A 27,566-nucleotide genomic window follows, 5' to 3' on the forward strand; every position below is an offset into this window, starting at 1 on the left:
AAGTTGAAATGCCAAAAAAGCTAGGAAACCTGCTTTTGATTTGAAAGAAAAGCAAGCAATAGGAATGTAGGCTTTCCCCCATTAAGTTTTATTTAGGAGATTGAAGGGAAAGTTAAGAATTTTATTGGTTTTTTATCTAAATTTTACACGTATATATAAAACATATAGTATGCTTCCTGTAATTATCATACTCATTCTCTCTGACAATTTGCCTATCATACCTTTTGTTAACACTTCTGCTGTTATAAATCTGTCCTGGTCCACCCACGTCGACGCTACCACCAAGAAAGCACAACAGCGCCTGTACTTCCTCAGGAAACGCAGGGATTTTGGAATGTCCACATTAACACTTACCAACTTTTACAGATGCACCCCAGAAAGCATCCTATCTGGCTGCATCACAGCCTGGTATGGCAACTGCTCGGCCCAAGACCGCAAGGAACTTCAGAGAGTCGTGAACACAGCCCAGTCCATCACACAAACCTGCCTCCCGTCCATTGATCCATCTGCACCTCCCACTGCCTGGGGAAAGTGGGCAGCATAATCAAAGACCCCTCCTACCCGGCTTACTCACTCTTCCAACTTCTTCCATCAGAGATACAAAAGTCTGAGAATGCGCAGGAACAGACTCAAAAACAGCTTCTTCACTGCTGTTACCAGACTCCTAAACAACCCTCTTATGGACTGACCTCATTAACACTACACCCCTGTATGCTTCACCCGATGCCGGTGTTTATGTAGTTACATTGTGTACCTTGTGTTGCCCTATTATGTATTTTCTTTTATTTTCTTTTATTTTCATGTACTTAATGATCTGTTGAGCTGTTCGAAGAAAAATATTTTTCACTGTACCTCGGTACACGTGACAATAAACAAAACAAAATCCAAATCCAACAAAAAATAAAATAGCACATGTTCCAATTCACTGTGAACAATGTCTCAAGATTTGTATTATGATTCTGTATTATATCATGAGCTCAGAAAACAACATGATTGGCAACAAGTGTCAGGTTTGTACAGCTTTACACCTACATTCCCTCATTGCTGTATCAAATTCTTTGTGATGTGTTGTACCATCATCATCGATACCATTAAATTACGAGCCACGAGTGCAGTCCAGGGTAGCTTTCCTGGATAATCTTTCTCCTTTGTAGATAGGGGAGGGGGGGGAGGGGGAGGGGAGGGGGGCGTCTGACACACGCTTGGCACCTGACTTTTCAACAGTGCAGCCAAGATTGGGAAAATTAAAGATAAAATGAACTCACATTTACTGCTTATTAAGTAGTTAGCAACACTAATGAAATGTTAACACTTGGAGAAGTGCTGGTTTTATTGCTTCTCTTTCAATTCTTTTTGATGGTCTGGGACGGGTAGAAGTACCTTCTGTGTATTAGTCACATCACTGCTGACTCTGGAATATTATTATTTCATCATATCTGACGGCAGTGAAAATCAAACTGATTTCTAAACTCTTTAAATTACTTAAACTGCAGTGTGGGATGCAATGCAAAATACATTTGAAAATGAACAGTATTTGAGTCTGCATTTTCACTCAATTGTGCAGCATTTATCTATGCTGTGAGAATGCTTGCAGTGTTAATGGATTTTTATAATCCTCAAAAAGAAATCTCCCGTAGTACATCAATACCATATTTTAATAAATCACAGTTATTCCGCAATGGAGTTCAATAGAGGTGCAGCTGGCATTTAATAGTGTAAAACAGGGCAGCTAATTCACTATTTTCCATTTCACACTTGGCGAGAAACAAATTTCACTCGCACTGTTATCACAAATAGGCCACTCAAATTCTCATCTGAGAGTTCGCAATTGCAAATGTTAATGACATACATGGGCAGGCCATGCACATTCACAACAGTCATATTGCTGCAAAGTAAACATCAATCTAAATTTCAATAATTAAATATGATGGGCTGTAACTTCCTCAGAGTGGCAATCAGCAAATATTGCCACTCCATGCCTAATTGCTTGCACTAAATTTCTTCCATGCCTTTCGCACCCAACTTTTCGACTCAGGCCGGGTGAGATCCAGGCAGCACAGCTGTCCTTGAGCCCCAGTATTCACATCCAGCCCATTGAAGGGGCTGTGGGGTGTCAGGTCGTTGAACCTCAGAGGATGGGAGGGGGGCCTTTACAATAGCTATCCAGAGGTTAAAAGATATTTTAATTCTTCTAACTCTTCCTGACTAACTATTTGTGTAACCCTGGTGGATCCACATGAAGTTTCTGATTTAAATCATATTTTCAGACAGTTCCCAGTGCAGTGCCATTGCCCAGGGTAAGTTTGTGGTTCTGGGCAGTTGCCATGGAAACCCTGAGCTGTGAAGTTCCAAGAGGGGTTCCCCAAAGCTTCTTTGGAATCTCTCCCCCCCCCCCCCCCCCCCCCCGCCAATGCAACACTGGAGAGCTTGGAAGTTACAGCCAGATATCTAATTACCTCTAAACAATCATTTCTATTAGAAAATGATAAATTGTGCATTCCATTAGAACTCTTTATCAGTTTTGAACTCTGGCATACTCCATACTCTTCTGGCTGACACAAAACCTTGCTCCACATTCTCTGACACTGTCTTGATGTTACTGCTGAAAGGATAGATCCTTACTCGTGATTTAAATATCATCATGGAAAGACTCAATGTCCGTTTCTTGCTCCATTGCTTGGTCAACTTCTTTGTCTCGTGATCTTCCTTCATTCGCTCAAAAGCATCCTGAAGAACGGATCGGAATAATTGAGACACTTCCTGCACCTCTGGCTCATATTCAGCGATAGCCTGGCGAAACCTGGATAACAATTGGAAATCTGAATTAAAATATAGAATTAATTGATCCTGTACATTCAGCAGGAACCATGCTCAATGGCAGTGCAGGTCGGAGAGTTAATACTCCTATCAGTCTTGAATCAGCCTTGCTCCATTGAATTGGAAAGATTAAAAAAATCAGCCAGGATTCTTGTGGTTTTTTTAAGGGATAGGCTTGCAGATCACAAAGGTACAAACTTATTGGAAAGGCGTCTTCCCACATGCTGCTGGAAGAAACTGACTGTTAGCCTGCACAAACTGCCGATGATGTCATCCATACATCATGTGATCAAACTCTTAAAGTGACCTTGTTTCAACTAGGAACCAACATGAATGCACAATAACTCTCACTCCTGATGACTATTAAGTGATCCATATGAAAGTGAACTTGTGTGGGTAACAGGGAGGATAAGGGAGCACCGCTGTGATTTCCTCTGCCCTAGAGGTGGTGCCCCTTGGAGCCAAACAGCTCGCCATCATTCACCATCTCGGTTCACAGAAGAAGAATAACCAATTGGACTAATTACCAGAGGGTGACCACTCCTGAAAGCCATAGCACAATACAAAATTAAAACCTCCATGAAAATAGGGAAGAACACAGAGGAAAACGAAAAAAAAAATGAAAATGAACTGAATTGCTTTGTGTTGGATAGAAGTATGCAGTCAAATCACGGATCATTAAAATTTGAGGCAGGCTAAGTACTGCGCACAAGATGGAAAAGGAAATATATGCAACAAATGGAGTTGAAAAAATCTTCTGTGGACTTGACACTAAACCAATACAAAGCACAATCAACAAAGCCAGTTGAATATTGAACCACATATCAAAAACAGTTCCATATAAGTCAGGGGACATCATAGCAATCTATACTGCTGTGTTCAGACTACACCTCAAGCTCCACATCCAGCTCCAGTTGACAAGATAGTCAAGTGTCAATATCCTCTAACAATGATGGTCCTCTAACAATGTTAAAGTGCTTAAATTTCTTACAACTGCATGCATTTACTGTTGTCACTATTTTATTACCCTTTGTGACACAACTGAAATAGCAATTTCATTAAAAAAATTTAAATATATTTTTTATTACAATTAACAGTTTTTCTACAAAAGATACAATAAACAGAATAACAGCTAAATAGTAAGAACCCACCTCATCCCCACTTCCCCACAACATAACCTCACCCCTAAACCCTTCCCCACCCACCCTATCACCCCCCCCCCACCCCCCACCCCCGTGAACAACTAACAGTGACCAACTCTTTAAAGTAAATTAGAAATGGCCGCCATCGATGGGGAAACCCTTCCACTGACCCTCATGGTAAACTTGACCTTCTGGAGGTGCAAAAACTCCATCAGGTCACCCAGGTTTGCCAACGTACCTCACGGTGTAGTCAACGTCCAGCCCGGGAGGATCAGCCTCCTCTCCACAAGCAAGGCAAAGGCCAGGGCTTCTGCCCCCGTCTCCATCCGGAGCTCCACCATATCCAAAACCCCAAAAATCGCCACCAGTGGGTAAGTCTCCAACCCAATGCCCAGAATGCCGATACAGTATCAAAAAAGGACCCCCAGCTTTGAGCACAATCAGAACATGTGCATATGGTGCGCCAACCCGCTCGAACACCGATCACATCCATCCTCCACCCCATTGAAAAACCCAGCTCTTCTGCCCACTGTGCCTTCACACCCTCAACAGAGCACATCTCCTGTCCCAGTATCTGCGGGTATATACCCAATGTACTGGCCACCTCCGACACTGAGCGGGAAGGCTGGAAAGTACCTTTTAACCCAGCTATGCACCTAGATATACCTGAACCCCATCAGCAACTGTAAGCCCATATTTCCCCTCCAGTTCTCCCAGGCTGGCGAACCGACCCTCTAAAAAAAAAATCTCCCACCTTCTCCAACCCGCCCAAATAAACCCAGTTAAAAACCAATTTGTCACAAGTAGGCTTACATTACCATAGCAATGAAGTTACTGTGAAAAGCCCCTTGTCGCCACATTCCGGCGCCTGTTCGGGTACACGGAGGAAGAAGTCAGAATGTCCAAATTACCTAACAGCATGTCTTTAGGGACTTGTAGGAGAAAACCAGAACACCCGGAGGAAACCCACGCAGACACGAGAAGAAAGTGCAGGCTCCGCACAAACAGTGACCCTGCCACTGTCAAGTGCCAGTGCTAACCACTGTGCTACCGTGCAGCCCTATAATAGTTTAAGTGAGTGGGCAAGGGTCTGGCAGTTGGAGTACAATGTTGGTAAATGTGAGGTTATCCATTTTGGTAGAAATAACAGCAAAATGGACTATTATTTAAATGGTAAAACATTGCAGCATGCGGCTGTGCAGAGGGACCTGGGTGTCCTGGTATATGAATCGCAAAAAGTTGGTTTGCAGGTGCAGCAGGTAATTAAGAAGGCAAATTAAACTTTGTCCTTCATTGCTAGGGGGATGGAGTTTAAAAGCAGGACGGTTATGTTGCAGCTGTATAGGGTGCTGGTGAGACCACACCTGGAGTACTGTGTACAGTTTTGGTCTCCTTACTTGAGAAAGGATGGACTAGCACTGGTCGGTGTGGTGATATGCCTGTACACTATATAATATAGATGGCTGGTGGTACAGACCCACCATGCAGTCTCGAGACAGTGGCCATGTAACAAGGCACTCAGATATAAGTGGGGGCACATCCGGTGATTGACAGATGGTTAGACGATGTACAAGAGGGCAGTCGTGCCTAGGGGCAGTTCCAGGGGAGTACAAAGAAAATTCACGATAACTTGCTCTGTAACAGATCGTTATCTTACCACGCGTGATTTAATAAAGATCCTGGTTTGGACAAGTCACAAATCATTTGGTACATTCCTTGCTAGACATCAAACACCAAACACAACCGAGGGTGTGCTGAGGACATTCACTAGGTTGATTCTGGAGTTGAGAAGATTAGCTTATGAGGAGAGACTAAGTAGACTGGGAATATACTCATTGGAATTTAGAAGAATGACGGGAGATCTTACAAAAACACATAAAATTATGAAGGTAATAGATAAGATAGAATCAGGGAGGTTGTTTCCACTGGCGGGTGAAACTAGAATTAGGAGGGCATACCCTCAAAATAAGGGGGAGCAGATTTAGGACTGAGTTGAGGAAGAACCTCTTCACCCAAAGGGTTGTGAATCTGGGAATTCCTGCCCAGTGAAGCAGTTCAGACTACCTCATTGAATGTTTTTAAGGCAAAGATAGACAGATTTTAACAGTAAAGGAATTAAGGGTTATGGTGAGCCGGCAGGTAAGTGGATCTGAGTCCACAAAAAGGTCAGCCATGATCTTACTGAATGGCGAAGCAGGCTCGAGGGGCCAAATGACCTACTCCTGTTCTTAGTTCTTATGTTCTTAAGGATAGACTATAAACTGTGAGATATTGCTGATATCACTTGCTGCTGTCTTGTAGGAGCCTATTACATAAAAATTATGCATCGCAGTAAATTTGATGCCACAGTTAATGACGTCCTTTCCTTGAATTGGGACTCAAGTTGTGACTGCAGTGAGTAACATAGCTCAGTGATAGTCTTATTTCTGGAGTAAAGAGGTCTAAGGCATTTCTTGCCTGAGAAGTTGAAATGGGAGAAGTGCTCCCTGAACACCTGCCTCCTTTGCAGGAACTCCTCCCCTCTTTTTCCAATTGTTCATTCTCTCTCCTCGTTCCTTCCCTTCACCTCCCAACTCCAAAGTCGGTCCTGCCAGACCGCCAGGACTCCAGTGAAATGTCTTTAAAGGCACACAATTTTTTTCTGTTTGCCGACAAAATTATGTTTCCACAGTCAAAAGGCAGTCCAGGAAACACCCAGAAGCTTTACAGCAACCTCCATTGTCAAACCAACTAATCTATTCGTAGTGGTTGAGCCCTTGAAATAGCACTGCTGAATGGCGCTTCATGCCCGATGGTGCTATGATTGTTGGGTACGTTTAACTCATGACCAGTCAGGCAAGTCAGCACAACATCACAAAGAAAATGTCTAGAATGTAAAACTTTTCATTAACCGTTTTATTAAAGAGTAATCTTTATCTGCCATGCACCCTGGATAGCTGCAGAGAATCCGGTTTAAGACGATAGTCAGACAGGCACATAATGAGTGCACATAGCCCACCTCCCACCAAACACTTCGGTTTTGTACCTGAAAAAGGGGCAGTGACCCATTGAGTCGACTGTGCTTTATATGGTTTACCACTCCTCACTGAACACTAAATCTTATGTGCGGAACACCATGAAAGATCTGTCAGTATTTTTAAAAAATTAAACTTAATCATTAATACTTTGGGAAAAATTGCTTGTGTTTTCAAAGACAAATGTCTATTGTCATTGTCATTGCTGTTGCTCAATGGCAACATACATTCTGTTCCACCCTGTCAAATACACAATAAAGCATGGTTGGATGTATAATAAAGTAGCAACAAATTTGTTCCTGAACTTTCAATCTATTATAATCCTTTGAAAGTGTGATTGAATAGTTCTGATAATACAGAGCTATCAGATAACCCCTTTTCACTAATGACGTAGTAAATTAAAGCTTTTATTACTTCTCATGTTAGTCTTTTAGATGCTTTGAGTTGTCAGGGTGGGCAATACCACTCAAGGTAAGGATTGTGTTTTGCAGAAGTATGTAAAACTGTGCTGCATGATAGTATTGTAATACGATACTTTATTATACACTGAAAATGCTACCTGTTCATGAGAGTAAATCAGCATACTAGTCAGTGAGGGATTTATAATATACTTCATTTTGAGTCGGAGGATTTTATGTTTACCCCATGCAAACATTTTCTCCGAAAAGAGCAATTGGTACCAGAAAAGAGTTCAGGCTTTGCATTTCGGGCAATGTACTCTGCCCATTGTCTGCAGGAATGACTGGAACTGATGAAAGAGGTTGTCTTGTACAGTGGAGAGTGTGAAGGAAGGTGATTTCTTACTGCTGATTAGTGAAGCTATTATGTTTGTAATAGGCCGATACATGTTAACATTGCTGCTGTTGATAGGACAGCTGTGTAGAATGGATGAATGGACATAAATGTAGAGTGGATGAATGTATAGCAATATGTCGCTCAAGCACATATAGCCAGATGTCATTGATATCTTGGGGCGTGGTGTAGTGTTGGTAGATCTCCATAACTTGCCTGACATGTCTTGTATGTCTTGTATGTCTTGTATGTCAGGTGGCGGGATGATGGAAAAATCAGTAGTTCAGGAATCTGTCAGAGTGTGTGGGTTTAGGGCAGACTTCACATACTGACAGGCCGTTGTGAGACTTGATGAGAACATCAAGAAATGTGTGGAAAGTTGTTGTCCAATTCCATGGAAAAATTAATACTCAAATGTTGATTATAGGAAACTGTGAAGTTCCCTCTTATCATGTTACTATATAATAAATCTGTCGTTGACAGATCAAAGCCAGAGTTCAGGTTGAAGGCCAGCTGATTGAAGTGCTACTTGTTCCAACTCTTCCAAAAAGAGGTTTAGTGACAATTGATGATAATGGAGATCCCATCGCAGCACCATCTGTTTGCTTGAAATACAAACAACAGCATTGGCATGATGTTGAGTTTAGACACATCAATAGATGCTCCGCCCCTTCAAAAACAGCGTAATCGCTGAGTACGCCGCACGCCATTGGGATAGCCTCAGGACGTCACTTGAGGCCCTCCCCCGATGCTCCGCACCCGATGGGCCGACTTCCCGACGGCATCGGTTGTGTGTCCTCTCAACTGTCGTAAAACTGGCGTGGCGGCTGTGGACTGTATCCAGCGCCGCCACAGTCGGGGGGGGGGGGGGATTGCGCTGGAAAGAGGGGTTTCGATGGGGGCTGGGGGGTTGGTCCGGGGGTGGCGAGGGGGGCAGTTTTTGGCAGGCCTTTTATGTGAACGGCCGTTGCTATGTTGCACGACAAGGCCATGCAAGCCGCTGCCGTGTATTTCGTGGCCATTCTGCATCCATATCAGCAGGTTACGTGGCACGGCTTCTAGCCCCCCACCAGATGGAGCATCGGTGCGGGGACGTCGCCGACATTTTTGTCGTATGACCAGACGCATCCTCCGGACATAGCACAGAATCGGAGAATTCAGCCACATAACTTTGATCTGATGAAATCACACTTCTGTTGGGTAACGAGTTGTCTTCTTCCAAAAATAGTTTGACGATAAGACAAGCCCTTGGAATAAGTACATTGGTGAACAGTGACTCAACATCAAAACTAACCATTGTATCTGATGGTTTGCTGTGTCCTCTCAAAGAAATCTTTAGAGTTGGAGTTATGGCGTGTAGATTCACTCATTAGGGGCTGGAGAACTCTGGCTACATATGTATTGTATGTTGGAGAACCTTTATTGGAGATGTTGGGCTGGATTTCCCTGTGAGCTCTGGAAAACCTGACCGGCACAATTTTATGTCTTCCAAAATAAAGACCAAACTCATGTATGACTTTGGCTGGGAGTTTTCTCATTTCACACAGTGGTCAGGTTTGCAGTTGATTTTGTTAGCCGTGATGGAGTTTGAGAGATGTGTGAGTGCAGAAGCGGGCCATTTCTCTAATGGAGGAAGTACTGTAATGCATATCAACATGTATACAGTGGTGGCCAATGTATAGGTCAACTTAACTTTGCAAGATCCCTACAATGAATTACTACATTTAAAATGCTTCTATATTACAATATAGAATCCACCAGTGACGTTATACACTTAACGTTCAGAATGTTCTTGACTCCTCAGTAGGCTCACCCTAGTTGGTCATAAGCTCTTCAAGGAGGCACATTTTGCTAGGTCTTCCAAAATCCACATAAACACATGAAAATTGTTTGCAGGCGAAAATACAATTTTCCTGTGGTCCTCACAATAGTGGCCCAGTGTTGTGTGTGGGTTTTGCACCAAGGCCTTCTTGACTTACAAAGAGGCCACATGACAATGGTGTGGGTTGGGAAGGCAGAGGAAAATAGTTCTCCACTCCAGCAAAAAGACAACTAAGTTCAGCATTTCACAAGACATAAACAGAAAATACTGGACAATCTCAGCAGGTCTGACAGCATCTGTGGAGAGAGAACAGGGCAAATATTTTGAGTCTGAATGATTCTTTGTCATGGAGTGCTAAATTCTCTGCTTTGTCGATGTTAAACATGAGTGGTTTTGCTATGCAAAGAGCTCACTAAGTTAAAATTGTCTTTTATCTGCTCTCTCTCAGTTAGGTATCCCGAGGCTTGGTTTAATCTGTTGGATAATCTCTTTAGTAGAACATTTATTCGGGAGTCACTGAAAAGTTTAAACCAAGGACTGGAACCTGCTTTTACGTCAATGAAAGTTTACACTGACTAAGTTTGACAGTGGTCCTATTAGCAGAGTTTGTTGTCTGTGTAGATTGTTATTTGCTTAAACCATGTTGAACCTTGCTAAACCTTGTCAACTTGTTAATCGTCTTTACTTGTTTAGTGAAGGCTGCACGGAACACTTTCTGGAAAGAAGCTGCACGTAATTGCAGTTCGTGCACAAAACTGCACGAATGGTTGTTTAGCACAGTGGGCTAAGCAGCTGGTTTGTAAAGCTGAATAAGGCTAGCAGCGCGCGTTCAATTCCAGAACCAGCCTCCCCGAACAGGCACCGGAATGTAGCGACTCGGGACTTTTCACAGTAACTTCATTGAAGCCTACTTGTGACAATAAGTGATTATTATTATCATTATTATACTGTAATTCCTTAATTTTGTTGAGGTCCTGCAGTTGTAATTTCCTTGGTGAATCTTGTTTGGTGTGGAAAATGTCTGTATTAAGGGTATGACGTTACAATCTGACGTAACTGATATGCATTTTGAGGCCTCGATCATAGTACATCCAATGGCCGAAGGGTAATAAAACTCCAAACAAAGTTAATCGTAGCCAGAATTAGACATTAGATGCTAATTTTCTTTAAATGACATAAGAAATACAAAGCTCAGTTGGAAATCTGGCTCCCTTCAAGATAAGGTACAGTGTTTTTTGGATTAATACCATTCCCAATTTCCTGGAAGTTCTTTACATCCAGAGTACCAGGTCTAGAAATTTGTGAAATCTTAAAACTCCAAAACCTAGGACTTGGCTCCTCCCTCTGCAACAAGATCTTCAACTCCCTGACCCATAGACCACAATCAGCAAAGATAAACAACAATATGTCCTCCACAATAGTTCTCAATACCGGGGCCCCTCAAGGCTGCGTTCTTAGCCCCCTACTATCTTCCCTATACACACACGACTACGTGGCAAAATTTGGTTCCATCTACAAGTTTGCTGATGACATGACCGTAGTGGGTTGGATCTCGAACAATGATGAGTCAGAGTACAGAAGGGAGATAGAGAACCTAGTAGCGTAGTGTAACAACAACAACCTCCCTCAACATCAGCAAAAACGAAGGAGCAGGTCATTGACTTCAGGAAGCAAAGTGTCGTACACCCTGACAGCATCAACAGGGCTGAGATGGAGATAGTTGAAGCTTCAAATTCCTGGGTGTAAACATCACCAACAATCTGTTCTGGTCCACCCACGTCAACGCTATGGCTAAGAAAGCACAACAGCATCTACACTTCCTCAAGAAACTAAGGAAATTTGGCATGCCCAAATTGGCTCTCACTAATTTTTATCGAAACGCCATAGAAAGCATCCTATCTGACTGCCTGGTATGGCAACTACTCGGCCCAAGATCGTACGAAACTACAGAGAGTTGTGAACACAGCCCAGTCCATCCTACAAAACAGCCTCCCATCCATTTACTCGGTCTACACCTCCCGCTGTTGGGAAAGCGGGCAGCATCATCAAAGACCTCTCCCACTCGGGTTATTCTCGCTTCCAACCTCTTCCATTGGGAAGGAGATACAAAAGTCTGACAACAGGCATTAACAGGTTCAAAATCAGCTTCTTCCCCACTGTTACCAGACTCCTGAATGGCCCTCTTATGGACTGAACATCTTCTCTGCTGTGTAGTGCTACACTCCATATGCTCCACTCGATGCCTATGTCTATGTATTTGCATTGGGTATCTATCATATGTCCTATGTTTTTCATGTATGGAACGATCTGTCTGGACTGTAAGCAGAACAATACTTTTCACCGTACTCAGTACACGTGACAATAAATTAAATTAAATTCAAATTTAAATCAAATCAAATTCATAATACCGACTCTATCCTTTCAAATTTGGTGTTGAAAAGACATTCTCTCTACCTCTTCTCAGCCCCCACCCATTCTCTTCCATAAAACTGGTATCAGTCATTTTCCATCACAAGCTGCAAAACCCCATATGCACAATAAACAGACGATAGCATTGTAAGTGTATTCAGAAACAAACTTCCAGATCCAGAAGTATTGCTGTGAAGTGACTAAAGAAGGAAGATGAGGTTATAAATAGAGGGTTAGGGATTGCAATCAGTTGGGCACAAAGATGGTATTAACTGTCAGATACAGTTGGATAGTATCTCAAGGGTGGCTAGATATTGTCAAGGATAAATGGACAGCCAGAGGTCCAAGGCCCAAGTATTGGCATGGACATGGGAAAGTAAGCCTGAGGGCCTGTGGTTGCATGCAGAACCATGGCCGGATGTGGTAGGTGAAGTAATGAAGGTGTGTAGGTATACATAATAAATACAGTGGCAGAGTTATTGGTGAATATATTCCAGCATTTCCACTGGATCAAGGCTGCCAGATCTTCAGGTGCTGAACAGCAATAAACATTTTGTGGTAAAATTATGATTAGTAAGGCCAACATAAAATATTAAATCAGTATTTTATCTCAACTCCCCAAATGAATGGGAAAATTAAAAACCAGTACAATAATGAATAAACATCACAAAAATGAATGAACTGGCACGGAATGTCCTTCTACACTGGCAGTTGACTGAATTTGTCACCTCATAAAGATGTAGGCACAATCTTAATCCTGAGCAGGATTTGGGTAGATTAGTAGTATTGAAAACTCGCCCACCTTTCCAGAAATTGGACTATATTAATGGTCAGGTCATGTTTAAATTCTGTTGGCTGACCTCTTGGCCAGAAAAGATGAGAGGTCAGTGGGAAGCAATACAAAATAATGCTGCCCAAGGCCACCTATAGATGCAAGGTAACTGGTTGGATTGGAGTCAAAGGCCATTTCATGGTGGTCCTGTATTCCTAAAGTGGGTATGGGTAAAAGAATACAGGAGAGCAGAGGCCTCAGGCTTTCCTTGTGGGACCGAGATGCTTGTTCTAGCCACAAAATGGGGAGAAGAAAAACAAATACAGAAACAGACTCATCGGCGCCACTCCCTTTGCTCAGGGAGCCCAAAAAGCCAAACGTCAATGATCACTCAGGACACACCCCGCCATCAAGGCACCCGCCCCATTATTGGCCTAAATCGAAGGCAGTAATCGAAGCCTGCCGAATTATTGAGTCCAAAGCTAAGGACCACCCAAAAGAGCGCGAAACCCCAGAAGGATAAAGAGAAACACAGCCATGTGTTCAGTCTCTCTTGGCCCCGGCGCTCGGTCTCTCTTGGCCCCGACCTACGACTAAAACCAAGTGTAGCATCACGACCAGAAGACAAGTTCAAGACCAACGCTCGCTACCAGATGGATGAGCCCAGCAGAAACGAAGTCACTTCTCCAGACCCAGCCACGCAAGACCCGAACAAAGGCCTTGTTCCTCTGCATAAAGCCGGGTGCCTGAAGTTAAGTACAGGTTGTTGTAGGGTTAGGTGTAATTTAGCTTGTAGTGTTTTATGTTGCACGTCAAAGTAATTCTTGTGTGTAAATAAACTATCATTCAACTTGAACTAACTAACTGGTTTTTTGTCTTTGATCGATATCCGGTAAAACCTTGTGGTGGTATCATTTGATACTTGCCGACTCTGAAAAGCAGTATCATCATTAATAACTGTCATATCAGTATCCAGTTAAAAAGAGCAGCATTATTGGCATCTCTGGTGTGAACTGGCAACACGCCATGATCTGGCAGATATGTCGCAGTCTTTCTGCTCAGCCAGAGGCTTCAACAGGCGGCTCCGGTACACACGAGGCATCATGTGGCGCCTCCTTGCCACCTCAGCCTATTGGGCAGCCAGCTCGCCAACCTGGGTGGCTGCCTCCTGTTCATCTGTGGCACGCTCTGCTGCTGCAGCTTCCTCCTCCTCCTCGATCAGCACTCGCACGTACAGTGCTACTAGCGGAAAGGCCACCATTGCTGGATGAATTCCAATATCCATTGTCTGCAGGGGTTGAAAGGCCAACATGCTGGCATGCTGCGTACCTCCGTGCCCAACCAGGTCCACTGGGCTACATGGTGGCACCAGTTGGCACTGCGGGCTCTGCACCCACATGTCCCTCCCCAAACCTACCCCCATCCCTGCACTCTTTGCCCCATCGGTGGCTGGCACCTTGGGGGTCGCTGGCCCTGGAGCCCACCCCTCATGCCAGGGATACCGTCTGCTGGCACGGCCCTCACCATGGGTATGCATTGCGGCCCCCATATGGGTCAATGTGGGTGATGCCGTGGATGGGCCACTGGTGGGTGGAGACCAGGTGGGGGAGTGGTGGAGGGTGGTGTGCGGGGGGTGGGGGCACACATATGGCCGGTGTCACTCTGTGTAACCAGGGGCCAAGGTGGGTGTTCAGTGGGTGCACAGCAAGATGGCAGCGGTAATGGTGGTCCGTGCCAGGGCACTGCCCCAGTCCCGTGGGGGAGTCACCCCGGCCACTCAGCCTGCTCCCCCCACCTTCCCAGGCCCTGGCAAGGCACCCCCACCCCAGCCAGCCCAGCCAGTGTCCGGCCCAGCGCCCCATGGTCGTGCCTCTCTGGGCCCTACCCCCTCACTCTCCCTCAGCAGCCACCTCGCCGGTTTCACGATGTTTAAAAGCACAAGTGAACTGCGCCGTCGGTAACTCAGCCCATCGGAGGAGGAGAATCGCAGAGGCCCTGGACAATCCCAGCTCGGGCCCCCTAATGATATGCAAACGGTGTTTACTGTACATGCATCCGGTATGCATTGATGCCGCTGTCGAGGTGACACAGAATCGTGATTTGGCGTCAAATTGGCGCCCGCGGGTTTGGCGTCAGAACCGATTCTCCGCCCAATCGCATTTCACACTTTTGCCGTCGGCAAGCAGAGAATCCCGCCCTGGATATTTCTTGACCCTTTCATCCTGATAATTCTGGTTGGCTTTAAATTGGTGGGAGAGCTGTATCAGTTTTCCTGCTCAGTCTAATTCTCCAACTGTTTCAATATGCATATGTGGAGTAGGATCCCACCAGCCATGGTGGTTCTCTGTGGAGCTTTGTTTCTTTAAGCCTATCAGCTTTCATTTGCGCATACTCCAAGATTCTGCCTCTTTCTACCAATGCTGCATATTGCTAATAGTGACTGGCGTCAGTCCATTTTCACCTGAGCTGTCACAGTTCATTCTGACTGCTGAACACCATACTCACAGCATGCAAGTAGCAAGTTTCACCATCACAAAGGCCTTTGAAACTTCGGAGAGTGAATCGATAAGACATCACAATAAAGATAACTGCAGCTCAGTATTGAACAGAAAGATGCTATTGGAGCTTCAGTCTACAAAGCATTACAGTACACCATGTATCCTATGAGCCAATAATATCAAATGCAGCTTCATGCACAGAAATATTGAGTGATTGACCATATCTTCTTTGCATAGAATCCAATTATTCCGATGTTAGCTCCTTTTTAAGACCCCTGAATCAAATTTGTTGATAGGTAGAAAGACCCACGTTAGCCATATACAAACTAAATATCAGATTGCAGCAACATTACCTGAGTACCACAGGTCCACAGTAAGAAGGGTGGATTTTGGAACACGCTTCCTCAAGTTCTAGCCTCTCCCCTGGGGACACCTCATAGCTGTGTTTGGGATGACTGATGAGCCAGTTGTAGTCTACGCCTGTCTTTATCCTCCTGTACTCGTCTTCTCGCTCTCGCTGCACCTTCCCAGCTTGTTTCAGCTGCCAGCTAAGTTCCATCATGAGAGTCTCAATGATCACATCTGTGGGATTCCTCTGGGAGTATCTTTGATAAGACTCATTCCATTTAAACCAGGAAGCTATTGACATTGTTCACCGATGATGCTGTTTTCTGAAAGCACATGAAAGAAAATGTAGTGATCTGAACAATTCTCCCTGAAAGACATATTAGAATTCTTTATAAAAGCAATTACTGCGGACGCTGGAATCTGAAACAAAAGAAAAAATTCTGGAAAATCTCAGCAGGTCTGGCAGCATCTGTAGCGAGAGAAAAGAGCTAACGTTTCGAGTCCAGTAACTCTTTGTCAAAGCTAACAGACAGAGAAAGTGGGAAATATTTATACTGTGGAGTGAGAATGAACGATGAGTCATAGCCACAGAAACCCAGGGAAACTGGGTGCTAATAGCCACAGAAACCAAGGGAAAAAAGTGCTAATGGCAGTCCCCAGAGAGAACAAAAGGTGTGAAAGGCCAAACAGCAGAGAAACTAACATCAGAGGGTAAACTGTGGCAGATGGAGATATGGGGGGAGGAGAAGGGGGAAGCAAAGAGGAGAAAGGGTAAGGAAAGGTGGATAAGATGGGGGGTGGCGTTTAATATGTAATAAGAAAGACAAGAAAGAAAGAAATGGTAAAAGACATTTAAAATGAAATGGGATGAAAACAAATGGGTCGAGGTGGGGTAGAGCTAATCATCTGAAGTTGTTGAATTCAATGTTGAGACCGGAAGGCTGTAGTGTGCCGAACCGGAAAATAAGATGTTGTTCCTCCAGTTTGCGTTGAGCTTCACTGGAACATTGCAGCAGGCCAAGGACAGACATGTGGGCATGGGAGCAGGGTCATTTGTTAAAATGGCAAGCAACAGGAAGGTCAGGGTCCTGAATGCGCACAGACCGAAGGTTCTCAGCAAAGCGATCACCCAGTCTGCGTTTGGTCTCTCCGATATAGAGGAGACCACATTGGGAGCAGCGAATGCAATAGACCAGATTGAAAGAGGTGCAAATGAAACGCTGCTTGACCTGGAATGAGTGTTTTGGGCCTGGGATGTTAAGCATGGAAGAGGTCATTGGAACTGGAGGAACAACATCTCATCTTCCGGTTAGGCACGCGACAGCCTTCCGGTCTCAACATCGAATTCATCAACTTCAGATGATTAGCGCTACCCCACCTCGACCCATTTGTCCAACCCACTTAAGCCCTCAGTTCCACACGATCCCCTTAAGCCAATAACCCCTCCTAACCTTTTTGGTCACTAAGGGTAATTTATCATGGCCAATCCACCTAACCTGCACGTCTTTGGACTGTGGGAGGAAACCTGAGCACCCGTAGGAAACCCTCGCACACACAGGGAGAATGTTCAGACTCTGCACAGACAGTGATCCAGCAGAGAATCGAACCTGGGACCCTGGCGCTGTGAAGCCACGGTGATATCTACTTGTGCTACCGTGCTGTCACAGTTTACCCTCTGATGTTAGTTTCTTTGCTGTTTGGCCTCTCACATCTTTTGTTCTCTCTGTGGACTGCATTCTTTTCCCTTGGTTTCTGTGGCTATTAGCACCCCGTTCCTCTGAGTTTCTGTGGCTCTGACTCATCTTTCATTCTCACTCCACAGTATAAATATTTCCCACTTTCTCTGTCTGTTAGCTTTGACAAAGAGTCATTGAATTCAAAATGTTCACTCTTTTCTCTCCCTATAGATGCTGCCAGACCTGCTGAGATTTTCCAGCATTTTCTCTTTCGTATTAGAATTTTTACCTTTTCAAGCTCAACCACTGAAGACAAACATGGTAATTTAAAAAATATTTTTATTAGAGTTTTGTCTTTTTATACAAAGCAAAGATGAACATGAACATACACACAAACTGTATACATTGGTTACCATTTACTACATACATCAGTTACAAATTATTACTCAGCCAGTGCCTAGTTTTGGTTAGGTCCCCTGCTCCTGACACCCCCTCTTCTCTCGTGATCCCCCTCCTCTTCCTGTTATCTGGAGTGCCTTCTTTGCTCATTGAGTCTTCCAACCTGGACTTGTTGGGGTGGCATGCTGCGATGTATACTGTTTTGAATTAGGTATGGTTGGGTTCTGTGCTCCTCCCTCCATCCCCCTGCTCCCCCCTTTCCTCCCCCCCTCTCTATTTTTGTTTGTGTCAGTGGTTGCTCTGTGGCACCCCCTCACTCTGGCTTATTGGCTGTTGGTTACAAACAGGTAGTTGCAGATGGGGGCCTTAATGGACATCTCAGTTAGACCGAAGTGCTGTTGTAGTTGATTCCATGACCGGAGTGTTGCTATCACCACTGGGCTTGTTGAGTGTCTGGTCGGTGGGGATGGAATTGCTGCCATGACCAGGGTACAGAGGGAGGTCCTCCTGCAGGAGCCCTGCCTCCATTCTCACCGATTCAGCTTCTGGCTCCTTTATCTATCTCATTACTCTTTCTGCTGTTGCTGCCCAGTAGTAATATTGCAGGTTTGGGAGGGCTAGGCCCCCCATGCTTCTCGTTCTTTGCAGGACTTTTTAGGGGATCCTGGATTTCTCCCCTACACCCGAGAAAGTTCCAAACTCTTTCAAGAGCGCCACGATTCCCTCCATGCTGCTTTGTGGGGTCTGCAATATAGAGGAGCAGGTCATCCACATAGAGCAAGACTCTGTAATCTCTGTCTCCTCCTCTGATCCCCTTCCAGTTCTTTGCCGCTCTGAGCGCAATCGCTAGTGGTTCGATCGCTAGGGTGAACAGCAGCGGTGATAGCGGGGATAGCGGGGCTAGCGGGGATAGCGGGGGATAGCGAGGATAGCGGGGATAGCGGGGATAGCGAGGATAGCGGGGATAGCGGGGCTAGCGGGGATAGCGGGCTAGCGGGTATAGCGGGGATAGCGAGGATAGCGGGGATAGCGGGGATAGCGGGGATTAGCGGGGATAGCGGGATAGCTGGGGCTAGCGGGGATAGCGGGGCAAGCGGGGCTAGCGGGGATAGCGGGGATAGCGGGGGATAGCGGGTATAGCGGGGATAGCGGGGATAGCGGGATACGGGTATAGCGGGGATAGCGGGGATAGCGGGGATAGCGGTGATAGCGGGGGATAGCGGGGATAGCGGGGTAGCGGGGATAGCGGGATAGCGAGGATAGCGGGGATAGCGGGCTAGCGGGGATAGCGAGGATAGCGGGGCTAGCGGGGATAGCGGGGATAGCGGGATAGCGGGGATAGCGGGGGATAGCGGGGATAGCGGGGAGCGGGGATAGCGGGATAGCGGGGATAGCGGGGGATAGCGGGGATAGCGGGGATAGCGGGATAGCGGGGATAGCGGGGATAGCGAGGGATAGCGGGGATAGCGGGGATAGCGGGGATAGCGGGGATAGCGGGGATAGCGGGGATAGCGAGGATAGCGGGGATAGCGGGGATAGCGGGGATAGCGGGTATAGCGGGGATAGTGGGGCTAGCGGGGATAGCGGGGATAGCGGGGATAGCGGGGGATAGCGGGGATAGCGGGGATAGCGGGGATAGCGGGTATAGCGGGGATAGCGGGGGATAGCGGGGATAGCGGGGATAGCGAGGATAGCGGGGATAGCGGGTATAGCGGGGATAGCGGGGATAGCGGGGATAGCGGGGATAGCGGGGATAGCGGGGATAGCGGGGATAGCGGGGATAGCGGGGCTAGCGGGGATAGCGGGGATAGCGGGGATAGCGGGATATGGCGGGATAGCGGGGATAGCGGGGATAGCGGGGATAGCGGGGATAGCGGGGATAGCGGGGATAGCGGAGGATAGCGGGGATAGCGGGGATAGCGGGGATAGCGGGGATAGCGGGGATAGCGGGGGATAGCGGGGATAGCGGGGATAGCGGGGATAGCGGGGATAGCGGGGATAGCGGGGATAGCGGGGATAGCGGGGATAGCGGGGATAGCGAGGATAGCGGGGATAGCGGGGATAGCGGGGATAGCGGGGATAGCGGGGATAGCGGGGATAGCGGGATAGGCGGGGATAGCGGGGATAGCGGGGATAGCGGGATAGCGGGGATAGCGGGGATAGCGGGGATAGCGGGGATAGCGGGGCTAGCGGGGATAGCGGGATAGCGGGGATAGCGGGGATAGCGGGGATAGCGAGGATAGCGGGGATAGCGGGGCTAGCGGGGATAGCGGGGATAGCGGGGATAGCGGGGATAGCGGGGATAGCGGGATAGCGGGGGATAGCGAGGGATAGCGGGGATAGCGGGGCTAGCGGGGATAGCGGGGATAGCGGGGATAGCGGGGCTAGCGGGGATAGCGGGGATAGCGGGGATAGCGGGGATAGCGGGGATAGCGGGGATAGCGAGGATAGCGGGGGATAGCGGGGATAGCGGGGATAGCGGGGATAGCGGGGATAGCGGGGATAGCGAGGGATAGCGGGGATAGCGGGGATAGCGGGGATAGCGGGGATAGCGGGGATAGCGGGGATAGCGGGGATAGCGGGGATAGCGGGGATAGCGGGGATAGCGGGGATAGCGGGGATAGCGGGGCTAGCGGGGATAGCGGGGATAGCGGGATAGCGGGATAGCGGGGATAGCGGGGATAGCGGGATAGCGGGGATAGCGGGGATAGCGGGGATAGCGGGGATAGCGGGGATAGCGGGGATAGCGGGGATAGCGGGGATAGCGGGGATAGCGGGGATAGCGGGGATAGCGGGGATAGCGGGGATAGCGGGGATAGCGGGGCTAGCGGGGATAGCGGGGATAGCGGGGATAGCGGGGCTAGCGGGGATAGCGGGGATAGCGGGGATAGCGGGGATAGCGGGGGATAGCGGGGATAGCGGGGATAGCGGGGATAGCGGGGATAGCGGGGATAGCGGGGCTAGCGGGGATAGCGGGGATAGCGGGGATAGCGGGGATAGCGGGGATAGCGGGGCTAGCGGGGATAGCGGGGATAGCGGGGATAGCGGGATAGCGGGGATAGCGGGGATAGCGGGGCTAGCGGGGATAGCGGGGATAGCGGGGATAGCGGGGATAGCGGGGATAGCGGGGATAGCGGGGATAGCGGGGATAGCGGGGATAGCGGGGATAGCGGGGATAGCGGGGGATAGCGGGGATAGCGGGGATAGCGGGGATAGCGGGGATAGCGGGGATAGCGGGGATAGCGGGATAGCGGGGATAGCGGGGATAGCGGGGATAGCGGGGATAGCGGGGATAGCGGGGATAGCGGGGATAGCGGGGATAGCGGGGATAGCGGGGATAGCGGGGATAGCGGGGATAGCGGGGATAGCGGGGATAGCGGGGATAGCGGGATAGCGGGGCTAGCGGGGCTAGCGGGATAGCGGGGATAGCGGGGATAGCGGATAGCGGGGATAGCGGGGATAGCGGGGCTAGCGGGGGATAGCGGGGATAGCGGGGATAGCGGGGGATAGCGGGGATAGCGAGGATAGCGGGGATAGCGGGGATAGCGGGATAGCGGGGATAGCGGGGATAGCTGGGGATAGCGGGGATAGCGGGGATAGCGGGGATAGCGGGGATAGCGGGGCTAGCGGGGATAGCGGGGATAGCGGGGAGAGCGGGGATAGCGGGGATAGCGGGGATAGCGGGGATAGCGGGGATAGCGGGGATAGCGGGATAGCGGGGATAGCGGGGATAGCGGGGATAGCGGGGATTAGCGGGGCTAGCGGGGATAGCGGGGATAGCGGGGATAGCGGGGATAGCGGGATAGCGGGGGATAGCGGGGATAGCTGGATAGCGGGATAGCGGGGATAGCGGGGATAGCGGGGATAGCGGGGATAGCGGGGATAGCGGGGATAGCGGGGATAGCGGGATAGCGGGGATAGCGGGTGCGGGGATAGCGGGGATAGCGGGGATAGCGGGGATAGCGGGGATAGCGAGGATAGCGGGGATAGCGGGGATAGCGGGGATAGCGGGGATAGCGGGGATAGCGGGGATAGCGAGGATAGCGGGGATAGCGGGGATAGCGGGGATAGCGGGGATAGCGGGGATAGCGGGGCTAGCGGGTATAGCGGGGATAGCGGGGCTAGCGGGGATAGCGGGGCTAGCGGGGATAGCGGGGCTAGCGGGGATAGCGGGGATAGCGGGGATAGCGGGGATAGCGGGGATAGCGGGGATAGCGGGGATAGCGGGGCTAGCGGGGATAGCGGGGATAGCGGGGATAGCGGGGATAGCGGGGATAGCGGGGCTAGCGGGGATAGCGGGGATAGCGAGGATAGCGGGGCTAGCGGGGATAGCGGGGATAGCGGGGATAGCGGGGATAGCGGGGATAGCGGGGCTAGCGGGGATAGCGGGGATAGCGGGGATAGCGGGGATAGCGGGGCTAGCGGGGATAGCGGGGCTAGCGGGGCTAGCGGGGATAGCGGGGATAGCGAGGATAGCGGGGATAGCGGGGCTAGCGGGGATAGCGGGGATAGCGGGGCTAGCGGGGCTAGCGGGGATAGCGGGGATAGCGGGGATAGCGGAGGATAGCGGGGATAGCGGGGCTAGCGGGGATAGCGGGGATAGCGGGGATAGCGGGGATAGCGGGGATAGCGGGGATAGCGGGGATAGCGGGTATAGCGGGGATAGCGAGGATAGCGGGGATAGCGGGGATAGCGGGGATAGCGGGGATAGCGGGGATAGCGGGGATAGCGGGGATAGCGGGTATAGCGGGGATAGCGGGGATAGCGGGGATAGCGGGGATAGCGGGGATAGCGGGGATAGCGGGGATAGCGGGGATAGCGGGGATAGCGGGGATAGCGGGGATAGCGGGGATAGCGGGGATAGCGGGGATAGCGGGGATAGCGGGGCTAGCGGGGATAGCGGGGATAGCGGGGATAGCGGGGCTAGCGGGGATAGCGGGTATAGCGGGTATAGCGGGTATAGCGGGTATAGCGGGCTAGCGGGGATAGCGGGGATAGCGGGGCTAGCGGGGGATAGCGGGGATAGCGGGGATAGCGGGGATAGCGGGGATAGCGGGTATAGCGGGGATAGCGGGTATAGCGGGGATAGCGGGGATAGCGGGGATAGCGGGTATAGCGGGGCTAGCGGGGATAGCGGGGATAGCGGGGCTAGCGGGGATAGCGGGTATAGCGGGTATAGCGGGTATAGCGGGTATAGCGGGGCTAGCGGGGATAGCGGGGATAGCGGGTATAGCGGGGCTAGCGGGGCTAGCGGGGATAGCGGGGATAGCGGGGCTAGCGGGGATAGCGGGGATAGCGGGGATAGCGGGGCTAGCGGGGATAGCGGGGATAGCGGGGCTAGCGGGGCTAGCGGGGATAGCGGGGATAGCGGGGCTAACGGGGATAGCGGGGATAGCGGGGATAGCGGGGCTAGCGGGGATAGCGGGGATAGCGGGTATAGCGGGGATAGCGGGTATAGCGGGTATAGCGGGTATAGCGGGTATAGCGGGGCTAGCGGGGATAGCGGGGATAGCGGGGATAGCGGGGATAGCGGGGATAGCGGGGATAGCGGGGATAGCGGGGATAGCGGGGATAGCGGGGATAGCGGGGATAGCGGGGCTAGTGGGGCTAGCGGGGATAGCGGGGATAGCGGGGATAGTGGGGCTAGTGGGGCTAGCGGGGATAGCGGGGATAGCGGGGATAGCGGGTATAGCGGGTATAGCGGGGATAGTGGGGCTAGCGGGGATAGCGGGGATAGCGGGTATAGCGGGGATAGCGGGGATAGCGGGGGATAGCGAGGATAGCGGGGATAGCGGGGATAGCGGGGATAGCGGGGATAGCGGGGATAGCGGGGATAGCGGGGGATAGCGGGGATAGCGGGGGATAGCGGGGATAGCGGGGATAGCGGGGATAGCGGGGATAGCGGGGATAGCGGGGTATAGCGGGGCTAGTGGGGCTAGCGGGGATAGCGGGGATAGCGAGGATAGCGGGGATAGCGGGGATAGCGGGGATAGCGGGGATAGCGGGGATAGCGGGGATAGCGGGGATAGCGGGGATAGTGGGGCTAGCGGGGATAGCGGGGATAGCGGGGGATAGCGGGGATAGCGGGGATAGCGGGGGATAGCGGGGATAGCGGGGATAGCGGGGATAGCGGGGATAGCGGGGATAGCGGGGATAGCGGGGATAGCGGGGATAGCGGGGATAGCGGGGATAGCGGGGATAGCGAGGATAGCGGGGATAGCGGGGATAGCGGGGATAGCGGGGATAGCGGGGATAGCGGGGATAGCGGGGATAGCGGGGATAGCGGGGATAGCGGGGATAGCGGGGATAGCGGGGATAGCGGGGCTAGCGGGGATAGCGGGGATAGCGAGGATAGCGGGGATAGCGGGGATAGCGGGGATAGCGGGGATAGCGGGGATAGCGGGGATAGCGGGGATAGCGGGGATAGCGGGGATAGCGGGGATAGTGGGGCTAGCGGGGCTAGCGGGGATAGCGAGGATAGCGGGGATAGCGGGGATAGCGGGGATAGCGGGGCTAGCGAGGATAGCGGGGATAGCGGGGATAGCGGGGATAGCGGGGATAGCGGGGATAGCGGGGATAGCGGGGGATAGCGGGGATAGCGGGGATAGCGGGGATAGCGGGGATAGCGGGGATAGCGGGGATAGCGGGGATAGCGGGGATAGCGGGGATAGCGGGGCTAGCGGGGATAGCGGGGATAGCGGGGATAGCGGGATAGCGGGGATAGCGGGGATAGCGGGGATAGCGGGGATAGCGGGGATAGTGGGGCTAGCGGGGATAGTGGGGCTAGCGGGGATAGCGGGGATAGCGGGGATAGCGGGGATAGCGGGGATAGTGGGGCTAGCGGGGATAGCGGGGATAGCGGGGATAGCGGGGATAGCGGGGATAGCGGGGATAGCGGGGCTAGCGGGGATAGCGGGGCTAGCGGGGATAGCGGGGGATAGCGGGGATAGCGGGGCTAGCGGGGATAGCGGGGATAGCGGGGATAGCGGGGGATAGCGGGGATAGCGGGGATAGCGGGGCTAGCGGGGATAGCGGGGATAGCGGGGATAGCGGGGATAGCGGGGGATAGCGGGGATAGCGGGGGATAGCGAGGATAGCGGGGATAGCGGGGGGATAGCGGGGATAGCGGGGATAGCGGGGATAGCGGGGATAGCGGGGATAGCGGGTATAGCGGGGATAGCGGGGATAGCGGGGGATAGCGGGGATAGCGGGGATAGCGGGTATAGCGGGGCTAGCGGGTATAGCGGGGATAGCGGGGATAGCGGGGATAGCGGGGATAGCGGGGGCTAGCGGGTATAGCGGGGCTAGCGGGTATAGCGGGGATAGCGGGGATAGCGGGGATAGCGGGGGATAGCGGGGATAGCGGGGATAGCGGGGATAGCGGGGTATAGCGGGGCTAGCGGGTATAGCGGGGATAGCGGGGATAGCGGGGATAGCGGGGCTAGCGGGGCTAGCGGGGATAGCGGGGATAGCGGGGATAGCGGGGATAGCGGGGGATAGCGGGGATAGCGGGGATAGCGGGGCTAGCGGGGATAGCGGGTATAGCGGGGCTAGCGGGGATAGCGGGGATAGCGGGGATAGCGGGGATAGCGGGGATAGCGGGGATAGCGGGGATAGCGGGGATAGCGGGGATAGCGGGGATAGCGGGGATAGCGGTGATAGCGGGGATAGCGGGGATAGCGGGGATAGCGGGGATAGCGGGGATAGCGGGGATAGCGGGGATAGCGGGGATAGCGGGGATAGCGGGGATAGCGGGGATAGCGGGGATAGCGGGGATAGCGGGGATAGCGGGGATAGCGGGGATAGCGGGGATAGCGGGGATAGCGGGGATAGCGGGGATAGCGGGGATAGCGGGGCTAGCGGGGATAGCGGGGATAGCGGGGATAGCGGGGATAGCGGGGATAGCGGGGATAGCGGGGATAGCGGGGATAGCGGGGATAGCGGGGATAGCGGGGATAGCGGGGATGCGGGGATAGCGGGGATAGCGGGGATAGCGTAGGATAGCGGGGGATAGCGGGGATACGGCGGGGATAGGCGGGGATAGCGAGGATTAGCGGGGATAGCGATGATAGTCGGGATTCAGCAGGTGAAAGGCGGGGATCAGCGGGGAGATGGCGGGATAGCGGAGTTGGATAGCGTGATAGCGGGGGAATAGCGAGGATATAGCGTGGATAGCGGGATGCTGATAGCGGGGATAGCGGGGATAGCGGGGATAGTGGGGAGAGCGTGGATAGCTGGGGATAGCGGGAATAAGCGGGATAGCGCGGGATAGCGGGGATAGCGGGGAATAGCGGGATAGCGGGGATAGCTGAGGATAGCGGGATAAGCGGGGATAGCGGGGATAGCGATGGATAGGGGATAGCGGGGATAGCGGGGATAGCGGGATAGTGGAGGATAGCGTGGGAGTAGCGGGGATAGCGGGGATAGCGAGGATAGCGGGGATAGCGGGATAGCGGGGATAGCGGGATAGCGGGGATAGCGGGATAGCGGGATAGCGGGGATAGCGGGGATAGCGGGGATAGCGGGGATAGCGGGGATAGCGGGGATAGCGGGGATAGCGGGGATAGCGGGGATAGCGGGGATAGCGGGGATAGCGGGGATAGCGGGGATAGCGGGGATAGCGGGGATAGCGGGGATAGCGGGGATAGCGGGGATAGCGGGGATAGCGGGGATAGCTGGGGATAGCGGGGATAGCGGGGATAGCGGGGATAGCGGGGATAGCGGGGATAGCGGGGATAGCGGGGATAGCGGGGATAGCGGGGATAGCGGGGATAGCGGGGATAGCGGGGGATAGCGGGGATAGCGGGGATAGCGGGGATAGCGGGGATAGCGGGGATAGCGGGGATAGCGGGGATAGCGGGGATAGCGGGGATAGCGGGGATAGCGGGGATAGCGGGGATAGCGGGGATAGCGGGGATAGCGGGGATAGCGGGGATAGCGGGGATAGCGGGGATAGCGGGGATAGCGGGGATAGCGGGGATAGCGGGGCTAGCGGGGATAGCGGGGATAGCGGGGATAGCGGGGATAGCGGGTATAGCGGGGATAGCGGGGATAGCGGGGATAGCGGGGATAGCGGGGATAGCGGGGATAGCGGGGATAGCGGGGATAGCGGGGATAGCGGGGATAGCGGGGATAGCGGGGATAGCGGGGATAGCGGGGATAGCGGGGATAGCGGGGATAGCGGGGATAGCGGGGATAGCGGGGATAGCGGGATAGCGGGGATAGCGGGGATAGCGGGGATAGCGGGGATAGCGGGGCTAGCGGGGATAGCGGGGATAGCGGGGATAGCGGGGATAGCGGGGATAGCGGGGATAGCGGGGATAGCGGGATAGCGGGGATAGCGGGGATAGCGGGGATAGCGGGGATAGCGGGGATAGCGGGGATAGCGGGGATAGCGGGGATAGCGGGGATAGCGGGGATAGCGGGGATAGCGGGGATAGCGGGGATAGCGGGGATAGCGGGGATAGCGGGGATAGCGGGGATAGCGGGGATAGCGGGGATAGCGGGGATAGCGGGGATAGCGGGGATAGCGGGGATAGCGGGGATAGCGGGGATAGCGGGGATAGCGGGGATAGCGGGGATAGCGGGGATAGCGGGGATAGCGGGGATAGCGGGGATAGCGGGGATAGCGGGGATAGCGGGGATAGCGGGGATAGCGGGGATAGCGGGGATAGCGGGGATAGCGGGGATAGCGGGGATAGCGGGGATAGCGGGGATAGCGGGGATAGCGGGGATAGCGGGGATAGCGGGGATAGCGGGGATAGCGGGGATAGCGGGGATAGTGGGGATAGCGGGGATAGCGGGGATAGCGGGGATAGCGGGGATAGCGGGGGCTAGCGGGGGATAGCGGGGATAGCGGGGATAGCGGGGATAGCGG

At 51.7% G+C, this 27,566-nt stretch overlaps 1 protein-coding gene across 1 annotated transcript in view; it reads right to left on the reverse strand.

Moving 5' to 3' along the window:
* Positions 1-1,637: 1,637 nt before the first annotated feature.
* The window catches only part of rd3 (retinal degeneration 3, GUCY2D regulator), a 32,783-nt gene continuing 6,854 nt past the window's right edge, over positions 1,638-27,566 (reverse strand). Inside the window, exons 2-3 of the mRNA XM_038810846.1 lie at positions 15,620-15,937; positions 1,638-2,800 (exon numbers count right to left, since the gene is read on the reverse strand). Of these exons, the coding sequence (XP_038666774.1) occupies positions 2,503-2,800; positions 15,620-15,915 (594 nt within the window). The 5' untranslated portion in view covers positions 15,916-15,937 and the 3' untranslated portion in view covers positions 1,638-2,502. The remainder of the gene's footprint in view (positions 2,801-15,619; positions 15,938-27,566) is intronic.

This window comes from Scyliorhinus canicula, chromosome 1, assembly GCF_902713615.1.
Source record: "Scyliorhinus canicula chromosome 1, sScyCan1.1, whole genome shotgun sequence".
Classification (NCBI taxonomy): domain Eukaryota; kingdom Metazoa; phylum Chordata; class Chondrichthyes; order Carcharhiniformes; family Scyliorhinidae; genus Scyliorhinus; species Scyliorhinus canicula.